The sequence below is a fragment of the Myotis brandtii genome, unplaced genomic scaffold (assembly GCF_000412655.1).
Source record: "Myotis brandtii unplaced genomic scaffold, ASM41265v1 scaffold155, whole genome shotgun sequence".
In the NCBI taxonomy this organism is placed as follows: domain Eukaryota; kingdom Metazoa; phylum Chordata; class Mammalia; order Chiroptera; family Vespertilionidae; genus Myotis; species Myotis brandtii.
In genome coordinates this window covers 2,458,195-2,479,584 of record NW_005355621.1, presented here as the reverse complement: position 1 = coordinate 2,479,584, position 21,390 = coordinate 2,458,195, and the positions used below count along the sequence as shown (strand labels likewise).

Sequence of the window (21,390 nt, the reverse complement as noted above, 5' to 3'; positions counted from 1 at the left end):
TAAAATTATTTTCGTTGCTACTTCATAACTGTAATTTTGCTACTGTTATGACTCGTAATGTAAATATCTGATATGCTATATGTGTTTTCCGATGGTCGCAACCCACAGGTTGAGAACCGCTGCTAGACTTTCTTTGAGGACCATTTTTTTGTCTCCGTCTTTCATGTTAGAAGTCTTAATCAAATGTCTGATGAAGGGCTACCCCTCCTTATAGGGCACAAGGGAAAGCACACTTGGAGCTCTGTGTGCCTGGGCAGAGCTGGTCAGCTGGTGGGCCTCACTGCACAACGGTCAGGTGGGCATGCAGCTCCTTCACTAAAAGACCTGCAAGGGTCAATACATGCAGGTTTTCTGTTGAGCTGAAGACCTCCCCCAGAAAGACAGGATCTGATTTCTTGCCTGGAGCTGTAAGCCTGACGGCCAGCTGGTGCTTCTGAATCTGGAGCCTCTCCCATTTAGTCTCTCCAAAGTGAATTCCTATCTTCTGCTAAGGTGGGGGGGGCCAGTTACCTGGGTGGTCAGGCTAGAGAAGGGCTGTTAGGACCTAATTGCTTCTTACACACACTGCCCACCAATCTTCATTTCAGCTTTCGGAAGTACTCAGGGCCCTAACGCCTCCACCTGTCTGGGTTCCTGAGGCTCAGATCCGGGCACTGCTTCTGGGTGCTCCCCCTGCTGGCGGCTGGGTTTTAGCTTTTTTGGTTCTGTTAACAACTATCCACCTGATTCCTATCTTACTAATTTCTCATTTGCTGTCCTCTCTGTTCTCCTTCTCTTTGTAGTTTCATAGCTTTTTATCTTTTTATTGTCATTTTGGTAGTTTTAGGAAGGAAGATAAGCACGTCAATCTACCATGTTTAACAGGAAATTGATACTCATTTCTAGCTTACTCTTTTCACCAAGGGTATAATGAACACCTTTCCTCGTCAAAGACTTATAACAATGCTATTTTTAATGGCTGACTGATACTCCTTTTTGTGACTGCATCACACTTCATTTGATCAATATCTGACTGCTAGGCCTCTAAGGTATTCTCTCTTTCTTTCGTTAAAAATTCCATGGTGATTAGGGTCCTTGGAACTAAATCTGTTGCATATACCCTTAATTATATCCTTAAGTCCTGTCAGAGGCCTAGAGGTGGAAATAGTTGAATGGCATACACATTTCTAAGGCTTTCTATACCTATCTGAGCAATTTACTATGAAAAACAAGTAATGTTCTTGTCAGGTTACAACACACACACAAAAAAACACACCCACACATACACACACACACAAAGACAAACACCACTAAATTTCACTCATCAATCTGGTAAAGATTTGGTTGGAGAGAAGTTTACAACTGGTAGCCAAATGAGGTTCTCTATATCTACTGATTTCTGTAATTTCTATCACATATATCCATTATCACTTTGGATAATAAAGAACTGACCCAATATACATAATATAATTGACCCAAGAAATAAAACAGGCAATCAATTTGTTTTAATGTACACATAGATACAGGCACATAGACTGCGCGCACACACACACACACACACATTTAATACTAACCTACTTATAACCATAGCTGTTATGACAGGCTCCCAGCCCGAGTAGAGCACTGTCCTGGTGGCTGGATGTTTGGCTGCTACTATAATCCAGATAGGAGTTAGAGCCAAGAAAAAGACACCAACCAACGGAGAAATGTAGTAATAATTCTCTAAAATTGAAAAAGAGACAGCATTTCAGTATCTGTTCTAACCATGTAGCGAATATTAAAAATTTACCAGAAGACATGTTATCAAACATATTCACAGGCTATTTATTTTCTACAAATTTCAAACAACTTTAAAACTGTAGATAAGGTGCCCAGCCCAAATGGCTCAGTGATCGAGCATCCACCTATGAAGTAGGAGGTCACGGTTCGATTCCCGGTCAGGGTACATGCCTGAGTAGCAGGCTCAATCCCCAGTGTGGGGCATGCAAGAGGCAGCTGATCAATGATTCTCTCATCATTGATATTTCTCTCTCTCTTTCTCTCCCTCTACATTCTTCTCTCTGAAATCAATAAAAATATATTTAAAATAAATAAAACTGTAGATAAGATAAAAATATTAATGTAACTGAAAACTAATACATTAATTCAGCAAACATTTATTGAAATACCTATGTGACCTAGCAATAATAGGATGGGAAGAGCAATAATAATAGGATGGGAACAGCAATAATGATAATAAAATAATAATTAAAACAACAAGAGTAAAAAAGCCAACATTTATTTGGCTCCTACTATTAACCAAGCATTGTGGGAAATGCTTTATATTCATCGACTCGTTTAATTGCCCTCACAAGTATGAGGAGAACACTGTCATTCTTTTTTTTCTATTAAATTTATTGGGGTGACATTGGTCAACATAAACATACAGGTTTCAGGTGTGGGTTTCTATGTTATAAGACATGTATGTCATTTCTACTTAATAACAAACTGAGGCTTAAGAGTTTATAGGATAGAAAACGGGAAAAAAGGAAGCTATCAGAGAAAGAGTTTGAGAACTGACCATCAAGCCTTAGTGTGAACTCCACAAGGCTAGGCCAAGAATAACTGGGGATTTGTCACTCAAGACCTACCCCCCTTTAGAGGAGAGGCCTCTCTGAACACCGAGAACATTCAGGAGACCCAAGAAGGGTAGCAAAGCTAGCCCTAGTGTCAGGTATGCGGTAGCTTCTCCCCAATCCAACTCAGAACCAAGCCTTGTGAGGCTCAAGCTAATCCACAAATAACAGCCCACAAGAACAAAGTCCAATACTTTGCAAAGAAAAAAAATCGAGCATGTAACAATATTACATTCACAATGTCAAGCATCCAACCAAAGATTACTTTTAAGAGTTTGGGATAATATTTGGTAGCATTTACAAGCTTCGTTAAATACACTGAGACATCCTACTTCCGTTAGACATGTCACCCTTCTCATAAAAGTGTCCAAGTACTTATACTAATCTTTATAAAGCTAATAAATTAAATGTACAAATACAGTGAGTCTTAAATTTTCATAAATACTCATATATATAAATATATATATACACAAACTTGATAAGATTTCGATATAAAACCCACAAAAATAGGTCAATTACTTAATTATGAATTTAAAAATGGAATTAGAAGACTGACATGTTACTCCAATGGGTTAAGTTAACAAGTGCACACACACAAAAAAATATGTACTGCTTCATTCGCATAAAACCATTAAACCCATGAGTCGAATTCTCAAATATTTTTATATTTAAATCTCCCTAAGTTTAAAAAATTGCCTGTCTCTTCTTGAAACAGTGACATCATTCCAGGACATTTTGGTTATATCATTTTAACTGATGAAGGTTTTATTATTATCAGAGATTATTATCAGTCAGGGCATTCTGGATTCTTCTCAGTGACTCTAATACTTATTTTGTATAGGAGAGACTTTATAACTTAAAGACAATTGATCTCATAGTCCTTGTAGCCTTAGATTTAAGTTAAATGTTACTAAATTTTCCTGACATCTCACAAAATTCTTCAACCCTATTCATATTATCTTTCATTGAATTTTGTATTTCTTCATCTTCCTAACATATTTACAGAACTTCTCACCTATGCCTAAAGATATTTCAAACTAGATAAAAACTCAAACTCTTTTCTATCAGGAAAGAACACCTTACTATAGATATTAAAATAATATCCAAACAACTTTATTCTTGTGGCTTTATGTGATCTTCCATCACATCTTCAAAATAATTATACCCACAAAATTCATTGGAAGATTTTCTCCCATTTAAGGGACTTTGACTAACCCTACATATAGTTTCATTTTTTTTCTCTATGATTTTTAAAAAATGAAAAAAAAAACCCTGTATTGAATGGATTCCCAGTTCTCCCTTTTAAACCACTGGATAAGGATAAAAAAAAAAAAAACATCCTAATTAGGAAGCATTCTTACCTCCTAAAACAAGCAAGGTTGCCAACAATCTCTTTATAGGGTTAAACAGAAACGAAAAGCATTAAAATCCATTAAACACAATTGAAAAGAGCTATTTTGCTAGGTCCGATCATCTTAGTATTTCATTTTCAGGTCAATAGAGGAGCACCATGCCAGGCTTTTAAGTTATTCTCAACATTAAATATCTGGAAGGTCATCTGAAGTTGAAAAAAAAAACAAAAAACACCCATCCCAACCTCTGAATCACTGCCCTGAATTTTCAAAGAGAAGAAAAAATTTTTGGGAATGAAACTAAAAATAATGAGTGCAGTTCCTCAAAAACTTAACCAGAGTTATCATATCACTTTTTGTCAAGAGAACTGAAAATATATGGTCGTGCAAAAGTGTACAAGAATGTTCATAGCAGCACTACTCATAATAGCCAAGAAGTAGAAGCAGTTCAAATGGCCATCAAATGATGAAGGAATGATAAGCAAAATGCGCTATATTCATACAATGGAATGATGTTAATCCATACAATGGGATATTACTCAGTACTGATTCATGCTACAACAAAGATGAACCTTAAAAACGTTCTACTTTGAAAAAACAGCCAGACATTAAAGGCCACATATTGTATGGTTCCATTTATTGAAATGTCTAAAATAGGCAAATCCATAGAGACAGAAAGTAGATTGCTGGTGCCAGGGAATAGGGGAAGGATACAATGGGAGTGACCGCTAAAGGTTTCTTTTTGCGGTGATAAAAATGTCCTGGAATTAGACAATAGGCTGCACAATCTGATGAATGTACAAAACCCCACCAAACTACACACTTTTAAAAGGTGAACTGTATGGTATCTGAATTATTATCACATTTTAAAAAAAATTCCAACAATAGCCCGGGCCAATGTGACTCAGTTGGTTGAGTATCATCTCATGCACCAAAAGGTTGCTGGTTCAATTCCCAGTCAGGGTACATGCCTAGGTTGTGGGCTGGATCCCAGGGAGTGGGTATGCAGGGGGCAGTTGATCAATGTTTTTGCTCTCACATCAGTTGTTTCTCTCTTCTCCTCCCTTCCTCTCTCTCTCTAAAAATCAACTTAAAATAAAAAAATAAATTGCCACCTATTTTTTTTTTAATTCCAACAATTATAAAAAAAAAAGGAGGGGAGACTATATTTTTCAAAATTGCCAATGTCATAAAAGATAAATGTACAGTATATACATTTGTACATACGTAACATTGAGAAAAAGAAAAAAAGAGAAAGCAAATGGGGTAAAACGTTAAAATAAGTTGAATCAGGATTCAGAATATACAGGTGCTTTTTTGTACTCTTTTTATTTTTGCAACTATTTTATACATTTGAAATTATCTCCAAATAAAAATTTTTTAAACACTAAAAAAAAAAAAGAGTGGGAAAAACCATGATAAAAGTAACTGATTTACTATAATGTGTTCTATTTCAATTTCCTAACAAATCTAACACACCCATTCCCATCAAATTAGATCATATGTATAATTGCATGGGATTCTCCTTCCTTTTCCTTGGGTAACTTCTAATCCAATTCTGATAGCTAGGGAAAAATTACAAGTATAGAAAAAGGGAAGTGCTAAAATAGTCCTCTTTTTAGGATATACTGGTGTCTTATAGGTGTCACAAAATTGAAGAATTACTTTTAGAAAACCACTAATGGCACAATCAGCAAGAGAAAAGGGTCAATTCAAAGCCAACCATTGCCCTGGCCAGCGTTGCTCAGTCAGAGTGTCAGCCTGCACCTTGAAGCTTCTCTCTTTCCCTGTCTTCCCCTGCCCCCTCCCTTCCACTCTCTCTAAAAATAAATCAATGGAAAAAAATATCCTCACTCCTCGGGTAAGGATTAAAAAAAAAAAAAAAGCCAACCATTATCCAATTCTAGAGATTTCCCCACTTTGCTTTCTCCTGCCTCCTTAATCTACCACCAAGGGATTTCATGTACCTTCCTTATGTTTCTGTCCTTTGATTCTAAATGCATAAAAGGAATTCAAAATGCCAATCTCCAGAACATCTTCTCAATTATTTAAGATCTTGCTTCTGGGCATGTCCTCAAAAACTTGGCTCAGCCCTAACCGGTTTGGCTCAGTGGATAGAGCATCGGTCTGTGGACTGAAGGGTCCCGGGTTCGATTCCAGTCAAGGGCATATACCTTGGTTGCGGGCACATCCCCAGTAGGAGGTGTGCAGGAGGAAGCTGATCCATGTTTCTCTCTCATCGATGTTTCTAACTCTCTATCCCTCTCCCTTCCTCTCTGTAAAAAAAATCAATAAAATATATATATTTTTAAAAACCTGGCTCAAATAAACGCCTATAAAACTTTTTTAAAAAGCTAACCATGAACTTCTGCATTGATATCAAAATCTAAAAGAATGTCTTCCTCCTAAATAAAATATCTATTTAAATTTTCCTAATCGAAATAACATTTGGTATTAATTTCTGGGTACTGTGGTAGGCTGCATAAGGGCCCTCAACGACATCCGCACCGTAAAATAAACCCCAAATTTTTAATGTTACTTTATACAGCAAAATCCTTCCAATGTCAAGGATTCTGAAATGGGCGGGGTTATCCTGAATTACTTGGGTGAACCGTAAATGCGATCACAGGTGTACTGATAGGTGAGAAGCAGAGGCGATTTGACTACAGAAGAGAAAGCAATGTAACCACAGAAGCAGAGATGGAGCGATGTGATGATAAGCCAAGGAATGCTGGCAGCCCCCAGAAGATGGGAGAGGTAAGGAGCAGGTTTCCCCCTGAAACCTCCGGAAGGAACCAGCCCTGCTGACACTCTGCCTCTAGCCCTGCAGAACTCATTTTGGACTCTGACCTCCAGAAACAAGGTTTGTGATATTTGTTACAGCGGCAATAGGAAACAAATACAGGTGGAAAAGTAAAACTCAGTGGAATGTTAAGCCTACTTAATACCTGTGTACTTTACTACTGATTCCCTGATATATGTAAACTAAAGAGAAGGATTAATACAGCTAAAGTGGTTCAGATTCCTAGGATTCCACTTAACTGCCCAACATAACCGCCATCTTTTTGATCCACTGATTTCACCTTTTATTAGATTGCCGGTGGCATTTTGCAACTACTGTTATAAAATTTCATTAATGGCATTCATTATTCCCACCCTAAATTCTTTTGAAATATGTAACTGCTACTAGTATGAGTGACACCTTCGTACGTTAGCTGTTTCTTTGTAAGCGAAAAGCAATGGGCATTGTAAGATGCAAACAATTTTTTAAATGCCCTTTATAAATAACCATCAGAATTTTCTCACTAAATTGACCTTCTAGGAATCACTCTAAACTAAGATGGTGCAGTACTAAAAACTTCTGAATGCCCAACCTGGTTTGGCTCAGTGGCTAGAGCATCAGCCTGTGGACTGAAGGGTCCTGGGTTAGATTCCAGTCAAGGGCACATGCCCGGGTTGCAGGCTCCATCCCCAGTAGGGGGCGTGTAGGAGGCAGCCGATCAATGATTCTCTCTTGTAATTGATGTTTCTCTCTCTCTCTCCCTCTCCTTTCCTCTCTGAAATCAATAAAAATATATATTTTTTAAAAACTCTGAAGCCCTAACCAGTTTGGCTCAGTGGATAGAGCGTCGGCCTGCGGACTCAAGGGTCCCAGGTTCGATTACAGTCAAGGGCATGTACCTTGGTTGCGGGCACATCCCCAGTAAGGAGTGTGCAGGAGGCAGCTGATCGGTGCTTCTTTCTCATCGATGTTTCTAACTCTCTATCCCTCTCCTTTCCTCTCTGTAAAAAATAAATAAAATATTTTTTAAGAAACTGAAGAAGAGTGACACGCACAATAAATTTAGATTCTACTCACATCACCACATCAAGGCAGTGACATTCTAAAATGTCGTGTAAATAACCCGGTGGCATCCTTGCTAGTGTCCATAGCACTGAAGCCACAACCCGAGGCTGATTGTTACTGCTCTTACAGCTTCAACTAAGCCATCTTTTTTAAAAAAATACATTTTATTGATTTTTTACAGAGAGGAAGGGAGAGGGATAGAGAGTTAGAAACATCGATGAGAGAGAAATATTGATCAGCTGCCTCCTGCACACCCCCTACTGGGGATGTGCCGCAACCAAGGTACATGCCCTTCACCAGAATCGAACCTGGGACCTTCCAGTCCTCAGGCCGACGCTCTATCCACTGAGCCAAACCGGTCAGGGCTAAGCCATCTTTTTTAAGTTAACCTTGAAGAATGAGAAGTCAACATTTTGCCTCTCAGAACTTGCTCAAAAAGAGAAAAGCAGATAATATTCAAATTTTTTAAAAAATCACATACATAAGAGAATTTCATAGCCATGCAGTTAAAATAATTGAAAGAGTTTTTAAAATTATCTTAAAATAATGCAAACAAAAAGAAAGAAAAGACAACAATCGACTTTAGATTTTTTAATAGCATTTAAAGATTATTACATGTTGAAAGACTATTATGTGAATAATAAATGCCTATTTGCATTTGAAATAGATCTTTTCTAGCCATATGTTGCTATTTTAATTTGTCTACAGTGATACTAATCTCTAGAAACTCCATGCTAAGGCAAGATACCCTACCAATACACCCCTAATACTAAGTCCTCATCAAAAGGATCATTTTTGTTACAGTATGTATTGAACATATACTATGACAAATCAGACAGATATAGCTGTCTTCTATTTTCCATGCATCTACCACTTCCTGAATAACCTCTCCTCACATTAATTTGGTAGCTTTCAAAAAATAAAGCATTTGGTGGAGTGCAACTTGCTTAACAACCACTATGGGGCGCTACAAAAATAAAAACAGATTTATCCTGAAGCTTATACCCTCATAATGACATTTACACACAAAGCTAATGACTGCCCAAGTGTAAAGAATGTCTTAAGCCCTAACCGGTTTGGCTTAGTGGATAGAGCACTGGCCCGTGGACTGAAGGGTCCGAGGTTCAATTCCGGTCAAGGGCATGTACCTTGCTGGCAGGCACATCCCCAGTAGGGGGTGTGCAGGAGGCAGCTGATCGATGTTTCTCTCTCATCCATGTTTCTAACTCTCTATCCCTCTCCCTTCCTCTCTGTAAAAAATCAATAAAACATTTTTTTTTAAAAGAATGTCTTAAGAGAAGTATCAATAAAGTGCAAGGGGGGGTCAAAGGAGAAAAGGACTGGAAAATGCAGGTTCTGTGTAGCCTTCCTGGAGGGGAGGGAAATGATATAGGAAAGAAGAGAGAGAAACCACAGCTTGTATGAGAATCAGAAGATGCTGAGTTTGGCTGGAGTAACGGACACAAGAAAGAGAGGAGCAAGCTAAACCTTGAGAAGGTCAGTTTCTACGGCTCCAGGAGGCCTAAATGCCAGGCTGCAACTTGAAATCTGTTCACTGAGCAATGAAGACTTACGCAGGGTGACTGCAAAGAATAAAGTCAACAGAAGTAAACAAAGCTCTTGGGCTTGTTTTGCCCCGGCCTCTCCCTCCCCCCCCCCCAACTGGAAAGGTAAGAAGTGGGGTGGGGGACCTATGTTCATTTCAGGTATCAGAAATCAGCAAATTGTATCAGAACTAAAAGAAAGGCAGCACACTGAATGAATGTCCAGCGAGTCTTAGTACAGTGTATCAAAGCTAAGGGCACATGAGGGGAGCTGTTCAAGTCATTTCTGAATATCCAAAGTTCTAAGTGAGACTTTTCTCCATGTCCAGTTCTTTGAGAGCCATATATACATGGCCTCTATTTATAACCAAAACTTAAAGCTGCCATGAAATCCTCTTTTTGTCTCTAAAGACTGCTAAGTGTTTAATAAAATTCAGGAATTAAACTCTGTTACTAAGAACTGGGCATCTCAGCAGGATGCACGGGGTCTTGGAACTTAAATGTTCAGAATACTACGCATTCCAGGCTGACAACTGCTATCTTATGAGGCCCCCTAGTGCTCACAATGCAGATACTTCAGAAGTTCAAACACTGACACTTCAGAAAAACCTTTATTAAATCAACTATGGAATCCATCAGTAGCTATGATTCTTGTACCAATTCCACTCTGGGATGTGGGGGTTCCCACACCACCAAGCAATTCTCAGACACCAGCTGAGTGTCCTACCATTCAACTCAATTCTGACACTATCTACAGGAAGATATAACATCAGAATCCACAGGTTAAGAGTTCAGCCCTTCCTACAAGACCCCCCCCCCCACACACACACCCAACACACACACACACACACACACACACACACCCCTTTAGATGCCAGTCCAAGTCCAGGTTGTCACCTGTGCTTCTGGTCGAATGGCTATAAATCAGAGGTTCCCACGATGCCCTCCTTGGATTTGATTAATTTGCTAGAGTGGCTCACAAAATTCAGAGGAACATTTTACTTACTAGATTACCAGCTTATTATTTATAATAATAAAAGGGTAATATGCTAATTAGACTGGACTTCTTTCCGGACAAAGCTGAGACCGGAGGGAAGCCTGGGTCCCAGGTGCCCAAGGGAAGCCAGTGCCGGCAGCCGGGGGAAGGAAGGCCTACTCTTGCACAAATTTCGTGCATCGGGCCTCTAGTCCTATATAATAACAGCCCAATATGCTAAGTGTCTGACCGTTTGTTAAATAGTTGGACCAGTTGCTATGACATGCACTGACCACCAGGGGGCAGGCACTCCAATTGGTAGGTTAGCTTGCTGCTGGGGGCTGGCTGAGATGGGCCAGACATGCCCTGGAGCCCTCCCACGGCCCTTCCCTGGCTAGCCAACCTCCTGCAGTCCCTCCCCAGCCTGCCGGCCCCGGCCAGGACTGGACGAGATGGGCCGGACATGCCCTGGACAAATCCGTGCACCAGGCCAGTTTCAGCCTGATCCCCACAGGCCAGGCCGAGGGACCCCACTGGTGCACAATCCGTGCACCAGGCCTCTAGTAAAAGAATAAAAAAAATAAAAGGATATAACTCAGAAACAGCCAGATGGGAGAGATGCATAGGGCAATGTATGGGGGAAAGCCCATAGCTTCCATGCCCTCTCTGAATACAAAATTCTTCCCAAATCTCTATGTGTTCACCAACCCTGAAGCTCTCCGAGCCCCATCCTTTTGGGGTGTTATGAAGGCCTCATTAAATACGCATGAGTGAGTAAATCATTGGTGACTGGTGAGTGATCCCACCTCCAGCCTCTCTATCCTCCCCAGACATCAGAGATGGGACTGAAAGATCCATCCCTCTACTCTGGGTGAATCCCCCAGCAACCAACCGGCCCCATCCTTAGGTGCTTTCCAAAAGTCACCTCATTAACATACACCCAGGCGTGATGAAAAGGGGCTTGTTATGAATAACAAGACACCTGTTCACCTTTTGGCTCTGAAGCAACTTCAGGCATTGAGGACAAGATATTATGACAAAATACTCTGACAAAAGATGCTCCCATTGCTCTTATCACTCAGAAAATCCCAACAGTTTGGGGAGGCTGTGAGTCAGGAACCTTGGACAAAGGCTAAATATATATGAGAAATATATTCTGAGCACCTGAATGACCAAACATCTATTTCTTATAAATCACATCACTACAGTAGCCCATCTATATATATAAAAACCTAAGTGACTGTTATGACCCGTCGACTGAACTACTGGTCGACCGGTTGCTATTATGTGCACTGACCACCAGGGGGCAGACACTCAATGCAGGAGCTTCCCCCTGGTGGTCAGTGTGCTCCCACAGCCAACCTCCCGCCGCCGGCCAACCTCTTGTGGTCCCTCCCCCCAGCCAGCCAACCTCCTGCAGTCCCTTCCCCAGGACTGGGCAAGACGACCCCAAACAGCCCTGATTGCTGGCCAGGCCGAGGGGCCCCAATGCACAAATAATTCGTGCACCGGGCCTCTAGTTAAAAAATATATCTTTTTTAGGGAAATAAATTATACAGGTGAAATGTAAAAGATCTGATTTTAATTAATTTAGCTTGAATTATTTTGAGCCAACTTGCAGAAGACAAGGCCTAAAAAGTCTAAGCAATATTTAATAATAAAATTATTTTTCAAAATTATGGTCTCTGATGGTATCATTCCACTTTGCTTTATTTCTTGATCCAGTTAAACTACTAATGTATCATACATAACACTCAAAAACTGAAGCTTCAGATGACAATAGATTATGATTAAGTTGTTCATAAGGAGTGGTTTATCACTTGTATAATTTTAGAAAATAAAATTTGAAAAGTCAGCATACATTATTCTCCTCTAAAGTTGATCTATCTTCTGGAATCTCATACTTAGGTCTGTATCATCTATTATGATGACATTTTTCAATGGTATTCTTTTTTCTTACTTTTTTACCACTGTGGCTTTAACTAAGCAGCTGAGAAATGTGTTAAAATGACTGCATGGTAATTAAGTACCCAAGTCTGCAAACAATATACCTTTCTTTTTTATGTATGTAAGGGAACCCATCCCCAAACCATTACCATCCCTCCATCGCATCCCCAACTCCATCCTCAATGTTCCTGGCCAGACCCATAGAATTTCTGTCCTCTTAATAATATTAGAAAGAAACCCTTTACTCTTTTCTACCCCTCCCTTCTTCCCTCTTATCTCTTCCTCAGAGTGGGGAGTCTTATCTAATTAGTAAGACTTGGGAAGCGGGCTCTAAGCATGCCTAACTCATCCCTTTCCTTTTGGGATCCAGCCCAGCGATGACAGTCTCCCTTCACCAACCATTAACAGCCTGTTCCTGTGGAGGTGAGGACTACAAGCCGTCCAGCTGCCTGGCTGTGAGTGGGTGAGTAAGTTTAACACGGTAGGAGGACAACATGAAGTCACATTCTCTAATACTAGCCATAAGCCAATATTTCAAGCCCCAACTTCAGCATCGATTTCTAAACTGTATAATAGTTTAGAGGACAAAAGTATGACCAACTGTCACCCAAGAATATAAATTAGAGCAAATAATCCCTTTAAAAACATAACTCTCATTTTCTACGTTTTTAATTGACTGAGAGAGAAAGGTATTGAGGATTACCCTGAGTATACTTGAATTTATATCATTCCTTGTTCATTCCACAACAACAAAACTACCCAAGACCTATGGGAACGAGACCTTACATTTAGATCATTAATCATTTGGTGTCCTTATTCTAGGTAGAAACATATAATCTTCTAAATGAGAAGACTATTCCTTGAACATACGCATCAACTCTTACTAAGCATTATTTTTATGCTGCTCATTGCAGAATTTGGGTAATTTTATATACTAAATGAAGCCTCCCTTGATGTCTCTGAAAGTAGTAGATAATTCCTGCCTTTGTTATGCTCAAGCCCTTCCTTTAGTTCAAAAACATGTATCTGAGACTCTTCTTCAAACCAAATGTACTTTAGACTTACTCTAAAGTAAAGCATAAATCTGTGAAGTCTCCATGAAAATATATGAGGATATGTGAATAAATGCTCCTGGTTTGGCTTATAAACTATCTTTTTTCCCCCCTTGTATTACTGTGGGTTTCTGTTTTAATTTTTAAAAATTTGGCATCTAAAAAAAAATGAACCACAACCAATTTTTAGCACTAAATCGATTCTTACGAATCATATTCATTTATATTGGTAGTAGTCCCAGAGTATAAATCGCAGTAAACAAGTCATTAGATTCTATAACTACTCTATCATTGTTATCAGAAATCACATATATATGACGACTCCAACTTCACACAGTATTCAGGTTAATTTTCATGGTGATTTTTTTTCTTTTAGTTAATTGCCAAGCTGGTTTCTGACTGGGGGAAAAATCACTAGGTTTCAAGCACCACCATAAGCTTGTGTTCTGGGACAGTAGTACAATGCACGTATCAGAACACTGTACATTGACTCCGCTGGCTACCCATTTAGAGGAAAGGGCAGAGGTCATAGAATAGACAGAACTGTGTTCAATCTTCCTACCAGTAGTGGGTAACATACATAACCTGCATGAGCCTCAGTTTTCTCATCTGAAATTAGAGATGATAATATAGAGTTTTAAACTCTATAAGAAAACAAGTATGTAAGAAAAAATATATGAGAACCACCACACATGGTACGTGTACAACAAATAGCAGTTATTGTCCTAATCAGTCTCAACCACAGTTCTAACATGGATGAAGGCCACCACAGATTCATGGCATTGCTATAACAATATTTATTTAAAGAGACTCTGATTAACACATTATATTTAGTGTCAAGTCAACTTACCAAGACAGGAGTACAAACCCTGGCTTATCCAAGCCAATATGGCAAGCGTTATAAGGTCACCAAAACTAGCAGCGATGGGTGTGGCAACATTATCAGGATTTATACCAGTCTTCTTTGAACCAACGATAACCCCAACCATGATTATTCCTAGAAGAAAGAACATTTATTACTTTTCTGCTATGATTTTCAAAACAATCAATTCCCCTACATACAAAATACACAGGCTAGACCAGGGGAAGGCAAACTTTTTGACTCGAGGGCCACAATGGGTTCTTAAACTGGACCGGAGGGCCGGAACAAAAGCATGGATGGAGTGTTTGTGTGAACTAATATAAATTCAAAGTAAACATCATTACATAAAAGGGTACGGTCTTTTTTTTTTTTTAGTTTTATTCATTTCAAACGGGCCGGATCCGGCCTGCGGGCCGTAGTTTGCCCACGGCTGGGCTAGACAAACAGCCTATGAATTTCAGTTAGACTGCTTAAACAAGCTGACTAACACAAACAAAACATTTGACACTAGTGCTCTGGCAAAATGCCTTTAAAGGAATTCCAAGTGGGGAATTATGGAAGATTCGAGAAGGTCAATGTTGCATTTAGACACCTGAAAACGTCCGGTAAAATAAAGTTAAAGCTAAAGTTTCAAATTTAGTAACTTGTATGTCTTAGATGTAATGTACTTGTATGTATCAAACACACACATTTTATTTTAACCCTCAAACAATGCATGAAAATATCAAAGAAAGCTAAGTCATATTTATATGCATAGCAACTGGGGAAGAAAACCAATAAAAACAGATTTGTTTACATAGTGGTCGCCAGGAATACTTGCTTCCTTTTATTATTTGAAGGTATTGAAATGTTAAGAGGAAGGAAGCAATTGAATTTTGAACATGAGTCCAGAAGCTGTCTTTGTATAGAATACTCTCGCAATCCAAAGTTTGTGTCTAGGAACCTATAACTAAGGAACAGAAGCTGAAAATGTGACTGTGTACTTACACTTTTAAGTCCTTACCTTCCTGAATCATAGAAATGGGAGAAAAATGATAACGTTTATATCCACACCTAATTGTATAGATTTTCTCATGCCAACACACTCATTCAAAGGATGCAATGGAGGCAATTTAAGATTAGTTTACTTACATGCTAATAAAAACCAATATGGAAGCCTTGATATGGCTATAAAAAAACAACAGGATCTCATGGCATTTTAAGATTGGAAATGACTCTAAATGATTTTCTTCTAGCAAACTCGTGCTATAGGCAATACAACTGAGAGTACGGTTTACATTCTTGCCTAAGGTCACAGAGGTGGTAAGTAACTCTAGTCCACTGTTTTCTCTACTATCCCATAAAGCCAAAATTGTTAAAAGTAGAATTACTGGGGTGGGGGGGGGGATAAGGACACATACATAATACCTTAATCAATAAAGAAAACTTTTTTAAAAAGTAGAATTGCTGTCTTGCTTCAAAATAATGTCTCATATCTTATATTCTGGAGGCTTTTTCAATCTATGGACTTACCTTTCCCATAATACCAATGAAGAACAAAAAAAGCAACAGCAGAAAAAGTTTTCAAATGTATTATGCAATAATCAATCAAGATGTGATCGTGCAGAATTTTTTCAAAATCAGCACATTTAAATATCTATATGGAAAGTTCTATTACAGAATGCCATCTATATAATTTCAGCTGAAAAAAAATATTTTGTCATTTGGACCAACGGAAAGAGCTGGGAGTCATCAAATAGGTTTTAATTCTGCTTTTTCTGTGAACAGGCTGACGAAATTAGACAAGTCAACTTACTTGAGTCAGTTTTCTCACCTACAAAAGGTGGTTAATAGTATCTGTTCTACATATATTAATTGGGTTATAAAGGTCAAGTTATCATAAAATTAGAACATATATTGTTCAAAGTAAGAAGCACTGAACATGTATTTTTAAAATTAGAATTTTTATGGTTTTGAAAATTCTAGGCAGTACATACATGTGTTAGACTGAAATTTTTAAATAATTCTCTCTAAATAAAACAAAATTAGAAAGAAAACAGAAGCAAATGAGCCTAAATAGAATGCTAATGCTTTAACATTTCTTTAACCAGAAATACATTTTCTAATAGCTTAACTTCACTCTCCTTTGGTCAGTGTTGATGCTACCCAATTCTAGTATTTTTATACAGTCATACACCACTTAACGACAGGGATACATTCTGAGAAATGCATTGTTAGGCAATTTCGTCACTGTGCGAACATCATACAGAATGTATGTGTACAAACCTAGATGCTATAGCCTACTGCACACTGAGGTTGTATGGTATAGTCTATTGCTCCTAAGCTACAAGCCTATACATCATGTTACTGTACAACACAACACGAGATTAAATCAAGCACAAGAGAAAATGATGCAGTTGAAACATGGCAAACATTCGATATATGAGATTGCTGCCCAAGAAACACATCATACTGTTTTACAGTAATTTTTTATAAGTAGAAAGAGCAAACTCTAAAATAATGATAAATAATACAGTAAATACATAAACCAGTAACATAATCATCTATTATCATTACCAAGTATTATGTACTGGACATAATTGTATGTGCTATACTTTTATTTTTTTAAATATATTTTTATTGATTTCAGAGAGGGGAGAGGGAGGAGAGAGAGAGAAACATCAATGATGAGAGAGAATATCATTGATCGGCTGCCTCCTGCATGCCCACTAATGGGGATCAAGCCTGCAAACTGGGCATGTGCCCTGACTGGGAATCAAACCATGACCTTCTGGTTCATAGGCTGACACTCAACCTCTGAGCCACACTAGCCAGGCTGTGCTAATAGTATACTGGCACATATGATTGGCAGCACAGTAGGTTTGTTTACTTCAGCATCATCACAGACATGCGTTGTGCTAAAACATTACAATGACCATGACATCACTTGGCAATAGGAATTTTTCAGCTCCATGATAATCTTATGGGACCACTGCTGTATATGTGGCCCATCACTGACTGAAACATCAGTAAGCAGTGCATGACTGTATAGACCAGAAACTACTCCTGATACAATTAAGTACTAAAACGAAATGTTTGAAAATATTTTAGAAGTCTTTTTTAATAGATTTTTATTGATTTCAGAGAGAGGAGGGTGGAGAGGGGGAAAGAGAGATAGAAACATCAATGAGAGAAACATTGAACAACTGCCTCTTGCATGTGAGCCCACAACCCAGGCACGTGCGCTGACCGGGAATCAAATCAGTGACCTCCTGGTGTGTGGGACACGATGCTCAACGAACTGAGTCACACTGGCTGGGCAAGAAGTCAAGTCTTAATTATAATTAAATTCTCTAATTTCTGGGAAAGAACCTAGCCAAATAGTTAGCTTCATTATATCACCTAGCAAGAGAATCTTCTTTTGAACTTTGCTGGTGATATAAGGGTGAAAAGATGATGATTATAAAATAAAAAGAACCAAGTCTTTATGATTATCAGTCCATAAATAATCTAGTTATCCAATGTGAAGTTCATATTAATTACTAAATATTTTACAAATGATATCCCAACTGAAAATTTCTCATGTAGTTAGTTTTTTACAACTTCTGGCTCTCTCAAGTTCAACAGCCAACAATCTGCTATGTTAAGCTTACCGTTATATTTGTATTGCCACAGAGATAGTGCAGAGTTTTCTTTGAAATCTGAAAACTTGAAAAAATTTCAACAGAGAGACTGCCTTTGGAACTCAGGATTCTTGGAATCCTTGTTACTCAACGGACAAGCCAGTAAAATCCTCAGCATGATTTTCCGGAAAGAAGTTTCTCAATTAAGTTAACTTAACAGAAACAAATGAGTAACTCGGCTATGCTCCTGATCTTGTTTGAGAACTGTCCCAGGGTACCTACGGCCAGGAGACAACTCCAAAAGCCTGTTCTGCACTCAGGTTTACATATAATAACTATAAATATATCTGAAATAAGGTATTTTTTAAAGTTTGTAGACAACTTGTTGATGTTTTTTTTATTATGAACACATACCATTTAAACAAAAATAGGCATAATATTGGGAAATGAAAGTAAAAGACTACGAGTGGGCGCTTGTAAATGTACTTACCCTGCAGAAGAGAGGCGATGAAGGCAGTTGCTACGCTGCTAGAGCACAACAGTATGGAGTGATCAAGGTAGTATTTCCCCTCTGGGATCCAGCCCAATATAACTGCCGCCACGGCTGCTAGAAAACCGACGACTGTTGCTTGAACCTAAAAAAATTTTTTTTATAAAATTTAATGGAATTATTCATTTCGCAAACACACCTGTAAGCCTGATTACATAAATGTGCACATGAGAAGTGAGAGGAAAGTATGGCTATTAGTAACTGAGCTGCCTTTTAGAGAAGCCACTATATTTTAGTTTTAATATTCTCTAAGGCGGTGGGTTCTCAAGCTGCCCAGGTATGGAAGAGGGTCCAGGGATCTGTTTTTAACAAGCATCTCAAGTGACTTTCATGATGTAATCCACAGATCATCTAAGAAAATAGCGACTTTAGGGCTGAAAAGTCTACAACCCACAAAAGTGAAGCCTGATGCCAGAGGCAGTGTTGGCAAGAGACTGGATTTTATAATCCAAAGATAAGAGTTCGACTCCTCGTTACACCACTTACTCTTGTGGCAAATTATTCAAATTCGTTTATTCAACAACTATTAACTTAGCGTCTATTGTGTACCAGGCACTATGGTTGGTGTTGGGCTACCACAGTGGTCAAAACAGGTTTATTCCCTGCTCTTAAAGAGCTTTGGTTGGTGGACATTAAACCATAATCTTACATGTAATCACCATCATGATTAATGATATACAAACTTTAGTTCCTACCCGGCCGGTGTGGTTCAGTGGTTGAGCGTCAATCTATGAACCAGGAGCTCACAGTGTGATTCCCGGTCAGGGCACATGACTGAGTTGTAGGCTCAATCCCCAGTAGGGGGCATGCAGGAGGCAGCCAATCAATGATTCTCTCTCATCATTGATGTTTCAATATCTCTCTCCCTCTCCCTTCCTCTCTGAAATCAATAAAAATATATTTTTTAAAACATATATATTTTTTGGGACATCCTATGTTTGTACAGATATTAAACTCAAACTCTGTCTCTCTTATACACTTATGACAGAAAATATTTTGTATATTTATATTTTTATATTGTATGTTTTTCATATTTAGAAGTACATAATTTCTAGAGAAAGAAAACTTTCAAAATCATTGATATTCATTTATTCTATCCCTTTTTTGCAGTAGTAAATTATCACTTGGGGTCCCCTGAAACAATTAAATGGTAGACTTAACTAAAATTTATTTCATTCTTACAGGTAACAACCAAGATCTGTAAACCCAAGATCTAGAAATAAATATGTGTATCACTTACCTGTTTTAAAGCCAAGTTGCCAATTATTAGGTTCCACTTTTCAATGGGTGAATCCATCTTCCCAATATTTACCTGTTAAGGTGGATATTTTCAGGTATCACTGAATAAGCTATATGCTCTCTATTCTATTTAAACAGCATAGTAAGTCTTAAAGCCAAAGATAAATCTTTAGTAAATCTGATGAGCTCACATTGCACTTTAAATATAATTCTGAGTTCGTTACCAGTCTTACATCTCACATTCAGCTTGCCTGAGATGTTTCAGAAATTTTTTTAGCTTACTTACTACCTCACAAGTGGACTAGCTAGTACTACCCACCTTCCCAGTGATGTTATTTTACAATTAACACCATCAAGTCCATCCTAACATGCCAAATTTTGTGTATGTAGGCCCAATATAAGTACATAATTTTCAGTTGCTAGCATATAATTTCACATCATGAAACTAATGTGATTTGAAGAATTATTGACCAAAAAATCCAGATATAAACAAATCATTCATAGGGACATAATTTATACTTGAGTCATGACTAACACTGTTAATAATAAAAAAAATCATTCAGTTCAATATGAATTTTGATCATGTATCTCACTATTAAAGTTTATATATCTTTCTGCTAAATGGAAGAATGCACTCCAAAAAACATTATTATTCACATATTTAATTATGCTATAAGCCAAATCATTCTTATCAACCACTTAGGATTCATAAAATATATATGCAAATCTGACAAGTTTTTCTAATGCAGCATTTTAGAAAACAATGAGCAATCGTTATTAAAAATACTATACGGAGCCAGGTTTCAATTATTCATTATCTGCTTGGTCACAGAAGATAGGTGAAAGGGTAAAGTGGGAAATATATAAGGGTATTACATACTTATGGGTAGCTTTAACTATGGTCAAACTGGCTTCACACCATTCGGTTACATGCTACACCAACCTTTCCTGTATCAATCTAGAAAACAGATCCTGTTGTCTAAACTCACTCTGGACTGCAGTCTCAAAGTATCCAGCAAATGCAAATATTAATATTTCTCAGTGTTTTGGAATAATTATTCATTCTGTCTTAATTTGTATACTTCTTTTCTAAGCCTGGAAATCTAAACTATTAATACCATTATTTGGAGCTTTAGTTTTTCTTTATTTTAGAAGTTTTACAATTTGAATTGCAAGTCTAACTTACCATTATTAGGGACAGAGGTTCTGCCAACTTCTTCACATCCCTCCACTGAAATGTAAGCTCAATGAGGGCAGTATCATTTTCTGTTTTGTTTGTTGCTGATTCCCTAGCACACACCAGCAGTGCTTGGCATATAGCAAAGACTCAAAAATATCTTTAAGCCCTGGCTGGTTTGGCTCAGTGGACAGAGCATTGGCCTGCGGACTGAAGGGTCCCGGTTTCGATTCCGGCCAGGGGCACATGCTTGGGGTGTGGGCTCGATTCCCAGTAGGGGGCCTGCAGGAGGCAGCCAATCAATGATTCGCTCTCATCATTGATGTTTCTATCTCTCCCTCTCCCTTCCTCTCTGAAATCAATAAAAATATATTTTAAAATATAGTTTTTTAAAATTAATGAATTAAAAAGGTATGATGTTATAAAATAATATCAGAAAATCAAGAGTTCTGTGAGAAGAGGTTTAAGGCAACAGAAGTCAATTTTGGCTATAGTGGGAAAGTGCTTATCAAATTGTGTTCCAGTGGTCGGCAAACTGTGGCTCAGCAAACCGCGGCTCGCGAGCCACATGCGACTCTTTGGCCCCTTGAGTGTGGCTCTTCCACAAAATACCGACTTCTGCGCATGGGCCACGAAGTTTCAATCGCA

The 21,390-nt window shown here is 38.3% G+C and overlaps 1 protein-coding gene across 1 annotated transcript in view; it reads right to left on the bottom strand.

The window, feature by feature from the left end:
• The window catches only part of SLC41A2 (solute carrier family 41 (magnesium transporter), member 2), a 66,143-nt gene that overhangs the window by 22,765 nt on the left and 21,988 nt on the right, over window positions 1-21,390 (bottom strand). The window contains exons 5-7 of the mRNA XM_005861669.2: window positions 18,267-18,411; window positions 14,163-14,309; window positions 1,554-1,701 (exon numbers count right to left, since the gene is read on the bottom strand). Of these exons, the coding sequence (XP_005861731.1) occupies window positions 1,554-1,701; window positions 14,163-14,309; window positions 18,267-18,411 (440 nt within the window). The remainder of the gene's footprint in view (window positions 1-1,553; window positions 1,702-14,162; window positions 14,310-18,266; window positions 18,412-21,390) is intronic.